The 12,233-nt window shown below is 34.8% G+C and overlaps 1 protein-coding gene across 4 annotated transcripts in view; it reads left to right on the top strand.

Moving 5' to 3' along the window:
- JAK2 (Janus kinase 2) overlaps positions 1-12,233 on the top strand; it is a 193,101-nt gene that overhangs the window by 133,374 nt on the left and 47,494 nt on the right. For all 4 annotated transcript variants that reach the window (XM_087858812.1, XM_045772374.2, XM_045772375.2 and 1 more), the window contains 2 exons: positions 4,791-4,936; positions 11,259-11,580. In XM_087858812.1, coding sequence (XP_087714938.1) covers positions 4,791-4,936; positions 11,259-11,580 — 468 coding nt within the window. The remainder of the gene's footprint in view (positions 1-4,790; positions 4,937-11,258; positions 11,581-12,233) is intronic.

The raw sequence follows: 12,233 nt of genomic DNA, 5'->3' as shown, positions 1-12,233 counted from the left end.
ACCATCACCATGATTCATCTTTAGCACATTTTTCATCTTTTTAGACTGAAACTTCATACCTGCTAAACAGTAACTCACCATGCCCTTCTGGCACCTGGCAGCCACCTTTCTACTTTCTGTCTCTGTGGATTTGCCCATTCCCGGTGCCTCACATAAGTGGTATCATGCAACATTTGCTCTATTGTGACTGACATATTTCTCTTAGTAAAATGTCTTCAAGGTCTTCCATGTCATAGCATGTATTAGAATTTCCTTCTTTTTAAGGGTGAATAATATTCCATTGTAGATAATCATATTTTATCCATTTATCTATTAATAGGTACTTGGGTAGCTTCCACTTTTTGGCTCTTAAGAATAACACTGCTATGAACATGGGTATACAAATATCTCTTTAAGATCCTGCTTTCAGTTCCTTTGGATATATATCCAGAAGTGGAATTACTGGATTATTTGGTAATTCTATGTTTATTTTATTTTATTTTTTGAGGAACTGTACCCTCTTTTCTATGGCAGCTGTCCCGTTTTACATTCCACCAGCAGTGCATAAGTGTTCCAATTTCTCCACATCCTTGACAACACTTACTGTTTTTCTGGTAATAGCCGTTTTGTGGAGTGGGGAGTGATATCTTGCTGTGTTTTTGATTTGCATTTCCCTAATGATTACTGATGTTGAACATTTTTGTTAAGCTTTTTGACCATTCACATATCTTCTTTGGGGAAATTTCTGTTTATGTCCTTTACCCATTTTTAAATCAGGTTGTTGTCAAGTTGTAAGTGTTCTTTATATATTCTGGATATTAAGCTATGTGATTTGCACATATTTTCTCCCATTCTGTCAGTTGCCTTTCACATCTGTTGATGTGTCCTGTGATGCCCAAAGGTTTTTAATTTTGATGTAATCTGATTTCTTTTTTCTTTCTGATATCATGAAGCCTTCCCCCCCTATATTTTCTTTTAAGTGTTTGTTTTAGCTCTTATGTTTAGATCTTTGGTCTATTTTGAGTTAACTTTTTGTTGGTGGTGCAAGGTAAGGCCCAATATCATTCTTTTGCATGTGTATATCCAGTTTTTTCAGCTCATTTGTTGAAAGACTGTACTTTCTCTATTGACTGGTCCTGGTATTCTTGTCAAAAGTAATTTGACCACCACCCAACTTCTATATAGCTTCCTTTGTTTCAGTAGTCATTAAGAAAAGAGAAAGAGAGGCTTTTGAGAATAGATACTATGAGGTTATGACTTTCTGTTGCTTTTATGATTATATCGTCTGTGCTGCAGAACTGGTTTTATTTTGGTGGCATGCTAGTTTAAATCCCATTAATAAGACAGTTTTCCTAAACTGTTCAACTGCTTTACCGTAATACTGTGATATATAATACTTTTGATCTAGAAAAAATATGGATGATTTCTAATTTTAGTCTTCCTAGGAAGGATTTTCTCATCTAGGACAGCAAAATAATTTCACAATAGAATCCTAAATTGTATCTAGATAATAAATACCACATGTAATTTTTCTATTTCTTAATGTTTCTATTTCTCTAACCCTGTGCCCAGAAAATACAGAAGGTAGTAATTAACTTATCCAGATTATGTTGATATCACAATGGATTATATGCATTTTATAGAATAAATAAAGCATGTTTGACCAATGACATCATCAGAGTATAAGATTATGTTGATATTTTGAAATCACTAAAAATAGTTCAGCCACTAAACTATGAAGTACATTAAGACACTACAATAGAAAGGTGGATTTGGAAAAGGTAAGCCAATAAAAGCCAAAAGTTAGATGTTCCTTTTAAATTCATTTTCTTCTGAGGATTGCCTTGATATCGTCAAATATGGTGACTCAGCAAATAATTTGCTGCCATGTAAACAGTCTTTAATGAATTCATACATATTCGGCAAAAAAATGTATATTCACTCCATGTTGTTTCTTTGGTTCATTTCTGACCTTGTGACTATAACTGTTTTCTTATTTTTCTGGGTGAATGCAGATAAAATTTTTTGGTTCAAATGTTGTCAGCTACCCAAATGAAAAACTACTTTAAAAAATTTTTTTTATTTAAATTCAATTATCCAGCGTGTAGTACATTAGTTTTTGATATAATGTTTAACGATTCAGTAGTTGCGTATAACACCCAGTGCTCATCATATCACGTGCCCTTCTTAATGCCCATCATCCAGTTACCCCATCCCCCCACCCACCTCCTAGAGACTCTTGACTCCAGAAAACTACTTTTCTACAGTTACAATTAAAGGGATTTTTTATTGTTACACACTGCATTTTTTAAGGAAGGCTAGTTTAAGATAGTATGCTTTGGTATTTGGGACTCTTTCAATTGTAGTTTTTCTCTAATGGGCATTTGGTTGATTATGTCTTAATACTGCTCTTAATGGTTTTTCATATCTTTATTTTCTTTTGGGTATAAGTTCCACAGAATATCTTCATGAACATAATTTATTATACTCTGATCCTGTATAGAACATGGAACAAAAGCAAGGTATTACAAAGAATCTACCTAGCTATCAGTTACCTTTCTTTTTTAAATTTAAATTCAGTTAATTAACATATAATGTATTATTTGTTTTAGGGGTACAGGTCTGTGGTTCATCAGTCTTATATAATACCAAGTGCTTGTTACAACACATACTCTCCCCAATGTCCACCACCCAATTACCACATCCCCCTACGCCCCCTCCCCTCCAGCAACCCTCAGTTTGTTTCCTAAGATTAAGAGTCTTTTATGGTTTTTCTCCTTCTCTGGTTTCTTCTTATTTCATTTTTTCCTCTCTTCCCCTATGATCCTCTGCCTTGTTTCTTAAATTCCACTTAACAGTGAGATCATATATAATTATCTTTCTCCGATTGACTTATTTCACTTAGCATAATACCCTCTAGTTCCATCTACGTTGTTGCAAATGGCAAGATTTTATTTTTTTTGATGACTAAGTAATATTCTATTATATGTATATACCACATCTTCTTTATTCATTCATCTGTTGATGGACATCTGGGCTCTTTCCATAGTTTGGCTATTGTAGACATTGCTGCTATAAACATTGGGGTGCAGTTGCCCCTTTGGATCACTACATTTGTATCTTCGGGTAAATACCTAGTAGTGCAATTGCTGGATCATAGGGTAGCTTTATTTTCAACATTTTGAGGAACCTCCATACTGTTTTCCAGAGTTAGCCATCAGTTATCTTAATCAGAATAATTTACTTGCCCATTTCTAAAAGTGTGGTGAGATAAGTGTTGGCAAAACAAAATCTAACTCCTTCCCTGAATTAACTTTGTGTTACCAATATTAGACTTTTGTTTTGGTTAATACTGGTTATTTCATGGTTTGTGCCTTTTAAATAATATAGTTTCTTTTTTTTGGTACTAAAATGCCTTCTAATGTATTAATAGGAAGTTAATAAACAAATATACTTTTAAATGTGTATTTATTTATTTTAATAAAATTATTTTTTTATTTTTTAAAGATTTTATTGTTTGAGAGAGAAACATCATGAGCAGTTGGGGGGGGGGCAGAGGGAGAAGGAGAGCAGACTCCCTGCTAAGCAGGAATGCAGCTCAATCCCAGGACCCTGAGATCATAACAGAGTGAACCACTCAGGTGCCCCTATTTTTTTTTAATAAAATTATTTTTGAAGAATTTGTGTTAAACTTTAATTTTGTGAGATAAGTTGTCACATTAAAAGAAAGGAGATACATACATGAAATAAAGAGAATGGCTCTATATTTCTCTTATTCAGTTTAAAACCTTGGTTAACGGGTGCCTGGGCACTTCAGTCGTTTAAGCATCCACCTTTGGCTCAGATCATGATCTCGGGGTCCTGGAATTGAGCCCCCCCATTGTCAGGCTCCCTGCTCAGTGGGAAGTCTGCTTCTCCCTCTCCCTCTCCTCCTGCTTGTGCTCTCTCTCTGTCACTATCTCTGTCTCTCTCAAATAAATAACTAAATAAAATCTTTAGAAAATAATGAAATAAAACTTGGAAAAGTAAGTTGGAGTCAAAATGTAGGTACCCTTGAATGACTTGATCCTAAAAAGCAATAGACAACCATTTTCTTAAAACATAAGTTTCTCAGAGCACCTTCTCTTAAAGCATCATGCCTCTTCCACTGGTAGAAGTATCAATGATGAAAGTGCTTTAAGAAAATAAAGTATATTCAGGGAGACTCATTAAGAAGCTGCTGTAGTGGTTCAGATATGAGATAATAAGTATCTGATGTAGGGAGTTTTGAGTTTTCCATGAAATGTTCCCTGATTATCTCAACTGGGTATAGTTGCAACTCCTTTTACATTCCTGAAGCATCTGTTGTGTGGCACTTAGTATACTGAGTATCTGCATTATAATATTTTGTTTACGTGTTTAGCTCCCCTATTAGATTTTAGTCTTCTTGAGGGTTGAAGCCCATCTTATATTTTTTGTATCTCACACAGTCCTACTTAGTGTAATGCTTTGAACAAATTTAAACTAGGTACCTATTTAATTAGCTAATATCTATTTTAATTTAGGTAATTTTTATGTAGAAGATATAATTTGAAGATACAAGCAGTGAAATAGGTTGACATCATATGTACTATGTAATGGGGAACACAGTCTAAATCAGTTCCCATTGACAATAAAACTTTCACTAAAATTTTATGGCAAATAATTGAAAAATCAATGAAGGAGTTCTTTTTTAAATGCATATGTTCTAGAAATTATAGGTTAAAATACAATAGATTAAAATGTGATAGTGAAATTTAAGAGATATTTCCTTCTAAATTTTTTTCCTGTAGTGGCGGCATGATTTTTTACATGGATGGATAAAAATACCTGTGACCCATGAAACACAGGAAGAATGTCTTGGAATGGCTGTGTTAGATATGATGAGACTAGCCAAAGAGAAGGATCAAACCCCACTGGACATCTATAGCTCTATCAGGTAGTTTCCTTTTGCAAATTCATATACATAAATGTGAAAGTTGGAGTTTTTCTATATTTAATTGCATTTTCTGTGTCAAAATTTTTTGATTTTATAATAATTAAAAGTCATATGGGTAACTTTTCTTCCTCGTGTATAACACATAGTTTGTGAGGTAAAAGAAATTATTTTTTCTTTTTTTCTTCCAGTTTTATTGATATATACTTGTCGTGTAGCACTGTATAAGTTTAAGGTGTACAACATCACGATTTGACTTTCATGTATTTGTGAAATAATTACCAAAAAAAGTTTAGTTAATATCCATCATCTCATATACATACAAAAAAAAAAGAGAGAAAGAAAAAAATTTTTTTCCTTATGATGAGAACTGTTAGGATCTACTCTGTTAAAAACTTTAGTATATACCATATAGTGGTGTTACCTATAGTGATCATATTGTACATTATATCCTTAGTACTGATTTATCTTAGAACTAAAAAAAAATATTGAATGAAGTGGAGTACTACAGAAAATATCACAGATATTTGACACCTATTAATTATTTGATTCATTTATTCTAAAAAGTGTAAGTAAAGTTAGGGGAATGAAAAGAACACCTGGAGGCATAATTCTGATAGCAGATCCTCAAATTGTCTGTCTAAATAATTCTGAAGCAGTATTTCTCAAATATCGGCTCATATTTTACTTGAGTTAGTATCACCTGAAGTGCCTGTTAAAATTGAAGATTTCTGAGTGCTACCCAAGAATTTGGAACTAGTAAATCTGAGGGACAGCCCATAAATGGAGATCTTCACAAGCTCTGGGGAATTGTCCTTAAAATTTCCGCTTTATTGTAGTATCATTGACATATAAAATTGTGAGGTGACTGGAAGTGTCCATCGTGGTGGCTTGCTGTATGTATACACGCTGAAAGAACTCCCCCATCTGGTTCATTAGCACATCCATCACCTCACATACGTATCTTTTCTACTTACCTTTTTTTTTTTTTTTTTTTGGTGAGAATGTTTAAACACTCCTCTCAGCAAATTTCGGTTCTACGGTACAGTTTTATCAGAGTCACCATGTTTTACATTAGATCCCTAGACTTTATTCATGTTGTAACTGATCCAGCAGATTCTTTTATCAGTGATCCACACTCCACATTCTCCAAATTACTCTTGTGCGTATTGAATCTTGTCATGTCTAACAGGATTTTTTGAAATACTTCTCCTATAGCCCAGCTTTAATGGCTGTAAGACTTCTACTCTTTTTAAAGGTGCATATGATTATTATAAGAGTTTGTTGAGTTTTTTTTAAGTTTGAAGGCTAAACATATGCTTTACATATTGCATATTTAGGATTAGAAGTCTGAGGGATTAGAAGTTATGAGTCTGGTTAAAACTCCTTGTATTTCTTGAAATCCTTCTCTCAATAACTGGTTTTAGTCATTCCTTTACTAAGTGCCTTAAAAACAGTTACATACCCAAATTGAATGGTATCAGTTTCTGTTTCCTCTTTGGTTTTAAGTATTCTTGTTTTGTTTTCAGAAGTCTGTTAAGTCTTAACCATAAAGTTCACCCATTTAAAATGTACAACTCAAGATTTTTTTATTATTGAGTTGTAAGAGTTTTTACATATTTTGGGTACAAATCTCCAGATGAAAATTATTATATTTATAATTTGTGAATATATTCCTCATTCTTTGGATTGTTTTTTCACTTTCTTGAAAGTATCATTCATAATACAAAAGTTTAAATTTTGAGGTAGTCTGTTTTTTCTTTTGTTTCTTGTGCCATGACATTTTAATATTAGATAAATAATTTCGGCCTGTCCTGAAGCGAATCATGCCTGCCTTGCTTGCCTTTTTAATATAATTTAACTCAACTGATATTTTCTGAATTCACATTTAGTGCTTATTTCTGAGAAATAATCAAGAAACTCTACTCAGTGTTAAAATATTCAAGATTGATGGGAGAGTAGATAAATGATTAGTTGTTGGCAGAATGAAATAAACTGTTTTGTTCCCAGAAATACCCAGTAGGATATGGATCTCTGATTAGTATAATTAAATACATATTCCTTCCCCGACTTAAAAAAAAATGCACGTAAGGTGCATCTTCGTGTGTCTGTGCCTGTGTGTTAGCTGTGTCTGTGCCTGTGTGTTAGCTGTGTCTGTGCCTGTGTGTTAGCTGTGTCTGTGTCTGTGAGCACATGCCTCTGTGTGTGTGCATTAGATGCTTTTCTGTACGCCAACTCCTAATTGGACATTATGGCTTAGGTATTAGAGTACAGAAAGTAAAGGAAAGCATAAAATTTTTGTGTTTTCATTCTTCATCTGCTCTTTAAAATCCTAAGTCTGCTAAAGGGTGGGAAGAAGAGAACTGGAGAATGCAGAGAGCTTAAAGGAGACTGCTGAATTTGTAAACATTAAGCCTGGACCAAAGCCACTTACATAGCAACTGAGCTATTCACCTCATCTCGCTGGACTCCCTTTCTAAAAAACTAAGTAAATAATAACGTGTCCAGTGGTCTACTCCAACTATAATAATAAGATGCAGATTTCATTTTATAGTAAAAAGATAGTATACAGTTTCTAAGACAAGGTTCAATTTCAGAGCCTTTTGGAGCCTCAATTTTAGCATTCTTTAAAAACTCAATTTAAGAAAAGCATGAGGAAAAAATATTTTTTATGCTTCAAGAGTTAATAACTTTTCTCTTGAAAAAATTTTAGTGGTTCTAACAAGTCTGGTTCTGATAGCATGACACTGAAGTGGATTGACCATGTTCAAGAACCACAGATTCGGAGCGCCTGGGTGGCTCAGTTGTTAAGCGTCTGCCTTGGGCTCAGGTCATGATCCCAGGGTCCTGGGATCGAGCCCCGCATCAGGCTCCCTGCTCAGTGGGGAGCCTGCTTCTCTCTCTCCCACTCCCCCTGCTTGTGTTCTTTCTCTCGCTGTATCTGTCAAATAAATAAAATCTTAAAAAAAAAAGAAAGACATGCAGATTCCTGTGGTATTCCCAAAGGAGATATGTCTGGTCCCTTATGCAGGCATCAACGTGGAAAGCTTTGTTTTATGTTGTTATTTTAAACTCTTTTTATATCCAAATAAGCCTTATAAAACCTTATTAAAGCCTTATTAAAAAGTAGCCATTGGTGGCTATGTAATTTTGCATTTTTGTAAAGTGTTTATATAAATTGTATTCAGATTTAATGAGTCTCTTGGTAACTAATGTTTTTGACAGAAGAGGTTAAGCAAGAATCATTTGTATTCTGATTCTGTTTTTTAAGTCTTTTCAGTGTTTATTCTAAACTTCCTGAGGCTCTCCTCTATGCTCTCTAGACTTTTATTACATTTTATATATCTGTTTATTTAGAAATATATAATTGTTAGGAACAGAGTGTGACTTTTGAGATCTGAAAAAAAGAGTAGAATTTATTGGGCAGAGAGAGGGGAGTGATGGAGTGTGTAGAGACTCATGGAAAAGGCCTTGAGGCAGAAGGGAGCATGGGAAGAGTGAAGAGAGTCAGTATGGCACTAGAGCCCAAAGAGTTAGGAGGAGGCAAAGCAGGGGCTAGACCAGAACCTACCGAACTTTAGAGCCATGTTGACAAGGTTACGAGCACTCAGAAACCATGCAACGGTATTAAGCAATCGTGAAATGATTAGATTTGTGATTTTAATAGATCCCCATGAGTCCAGTACAGAAAACAAAATCAGACAGTGGTAAGAGTAAATGGAAATACCAGTTGCCCAGAGACTAAGGCCATTGCAGTATTTTCCTACAGGAGAAGCAGTTAGTAATGAGTTAGTAATGAAAAAAATGGGCAGCTAAGAGAAGTATTTAGAAGATAAACTCGGGAATGTGGTGATGAATGGAATAGTGGAAATCAAAGGAAAAGGCGGCATCAGGGATGATTCCTGGGTCTTAGGTGAATTGCAGTGCTATTTACTTAGATAGGAAATGCTGTAAGAGGATCTTTTAGGGGAGGACATCAGCAGCACTTGTGAGTTTGGTTTGACACATCGTTTATGGAGCTTTTGAGACATTTAAGGTAAATGTATAGATTGACTTGCCCATGGAAGATAGGGGTACAGAGTTTAGAGGTCCGTGCTGGAGACAGATATCAGAGTCATTTGCATGTAGAGAATCTAGAGAGAAAGAGTATAAATAAGAAGAGGAGAGGGCCTTATGTCTTGAGGAACTTCAAATTAGTCACCAGGTAGGAGTGAACCTGAAAAGAAGATTGAGAAGTATCCCAAGAGACAGGAATAAAGTCAGGAAAGCTAAGGGGAGAAAGTTGAAGGAGAGAATGGTCAGCAGTGTTGCATGCTGCTGAAGAATGACAAGGGAGATGAATATGGGTATTTGGTTTTAGCAACATGAAAGTTTTTCTTTATTATAGCAAAAGCATTTTCTATGAAATGATGGAGCAGAAGCCAGACTGGAGTGAATTGAAGAGTAGATGGAAATGGCTGTATGAACTCTTTCAAAATCAGGCTAGATAGGCTATAGCTGAAGGGATATGTGGGACAAAGAAATTTTACATTTAAGGTGGGATGAACGTTAGTGTTTTGTGGATGGAAGAGAAATAAGAGTAAAAGTCCCCAGAGGGTGAATGTGTATTAGAGGAAGAAAGAGGTTATAGGTAATTACGTGTCCAAGAAGTGGCTTTACCTTGCTGGTTTATACCTCATTTTTTTGTAACAGGTGGGGAGGAGGAGGGAATGAATGTAGTTGTCTGTAGATTTGCTAGCAGAATGTTGAGGGAGCTCTGCGTAGAGATGAAGTCATTTGCTGAATGTAAGGAGGAATACAGCTGAGGTTTAAGGCAGAAGAAAGGTAGGCATTTTGAGAAAATTGGAGAGGGTTTGACATAGTTGTGGAACTTGGGAGAATTAGTTGAACAGAGAAGTGTTGTAAAAGTGATGGTCTTCCTGAAAGCGTGTTTGAAATTGGTGATTACGAATTTATACTGCCCTGTCTACCTTGTCAAATGACTCTCCAAGCAGCTCTGCTACTTGAGTACAAAACTGAGTGTTCCTCAGCTTGGTTCAGGCAGAGTACAGAAGGGAAGAAGCAGTGGTATGCTAATAAATGCTTAACAACTGGTTGTTAAAAAAAAAACCCAAAGATCTGATTTGTCACCTTTGCTGATATCCATGGTGTAAATCCTGCCTATGGCCAGTTTCAGGGTATCAGCCTGATGTGCCTGAATGTAGAACTGGGAAGAGATGAGCAATAGCAAGTCTTTTTCACCAGTCATGTATGAGAGATGTAAACAACCTCAAAAGCATAGGTAGGTGTAAAATGTAAAAATTTAAAATGTAAAATAATTAGGAAATGATACATTTTGGGTTATTACCTACATTTTTATTATAATTTATTTGTAACTTTATAGAACTTAAATTTTAATGACAGCTCTTTAACAGTCAACTGAACAGTCTTAAAATGTAAGCCCTCAGCATGAGCCAGCTTGAACACTAGCTATAAATACTCAAATACAGGATAGAGTGAGAAGTGATATTATGGAGTGGTGCACAGAATACTATCAGACAAAGGGAGGGGCATCTAACATACTCACAGAGAAAGGTTGCCTGGATTTGATGATGCTTGAGCTGAGACTTTTGGAATGAGTTTAGAGGCAACCAAATAGGAGATGGGTGATGGGAAGAAGGATTAGCATAGGTGAAGGCATGGAAATTTAATGCAGTTGTACCTTCAGAAATAAAATGCTCTTCATTTGTCAGATATGACAAGAGGGAAGTTATCTCTCTTCTTTAGGATATTTCCCATAGAGATAGAAGTACAAAAGTGTCAGAACATTTCTGAGTAGAATTGTTTTGATGGCAAAGGAATTATTAAGAGTTATTGAAAAAGGCCTAGAAAATAATGTATACAAAAGAAGTATGTTTGCATAATGAACAACTGTAGCATCCATCAAAATGTAACAGTTTCCAGAATTCAGATAAATTTTGGTGTACAGCATCATAGGAAATATTTGTAACACGGTGCCAAAAAATTGATATTTAAGATAATCAGAGAAAATGAAATTTTAGAGACTCCATTATTAACTAGACTAAGTCTTCATTTCATTAGGGAAAGAGAATTAACATATCCTATTCCAAACATTTATGGTAACTCAAAGAATTTTTATATGTATTCATGTCATCAGACAAAACCTTCATATTGTACAGGTGGTGGCTGTGTCACCTTTCTCCACTTGACCACTGTGCTGCAGCTCCTACCTATCGTGGAGAAAGGTGGTAATTTCTCTTTCTTTGTCATTTTAGATTTATCTTCCAATTTGTTTTGTTTTTCTGCGTGTGCTCTTTATCCCCAGCTACAAGACATTCTTACCAAAATGTGTTCGAGCAAAGATCCAAGACTATCATATTTTGACAAGGAAACGAATAAGGTACAGGTTTCGCAGATTTATTGAGCAGTTCAGCCATTGCAAAGCCACTGCCAGAAACTTGAAACTTAAGTATCTTATAAATCTGGAAACTCTTCAGTCTGCCTTCTACACAGAGCAGTTTGAAGTAAAAGAACCTGGAAGTGGTCCTTCAGGTGAGGAGATTTTTGCAACCATTATAATAACTGGAAACGGTGGAATTCAGTGGTCAAGAGGGAAACATAAAGAAAGTGAGACACTGACAGAACAGGTAATCCTTAATGATACGTTCTCATTCTTTGTTAATTTAAGTGAATGGCAATAGAGCAGAGTAATTTTACTCATTGGAAACGTGGTCTTGCAATTCTCTTCTCTCATTGATAGAAGTGGAAGTTTTTAATAGTGTGAAACCATCAAGGTCATATCTGTAATTCTTTTCTCATTGTTCTTAAATGGTTTTTTATTTAGTTTTTTTTATGACAAGTATTAGTAATGGTATTACAGTTTTCAAAAAGGCTTGAATTCTAAAAGTGATTTTTAAGGTAGTTTTGCCTCTTTTTAAAATTTTGCTCTTATTGATAATAGTCACAATCATAAAATTTAATTGGAGAAGATTAATTTTAATTGATTTACAATGATGTATAAGTTAGTTTTTTTAAGTTTTACACTATAAGTTTTAAGTTTGTTCATATCTGTGTTGTTCTTAGATCGCTATTAGAGATTTATCTTTACCTTCATTCTTTGGTGGTTTGAACTTTCAGTTTTCTGACAATGGTTCCTATTGATGTTGATTGGATTGAAGGGAACTGCAGCATAGTTAGATTGCTGGTACCTTTTAATGCTCTCATTTTTAAGTCAAAGCAAGATAAGGTTAAGTCTTAGGGTTAGATTATTGAGGGAGAAAATCCGATTTGGTTATTGTCA

The sequence above is a fragment of the Ursus americanus genome, chromosome 34 (assembly GCF_024610735.1).
Source record: "Ursus americanus isolate L20-20 chromosome 34, mUrsAme1.1.p, whole genome shotgun sequence".
NCBI classification, from domain to species: domain Eukaryota; kingdom Metazoa; phylum Chordata; class Mammalia; order Carnivora; family Ursidae; genus Ursus; species Ursus americanus.
This window is presented reverse-complemented; position numbering and strand designations above follow the sequence as displayed.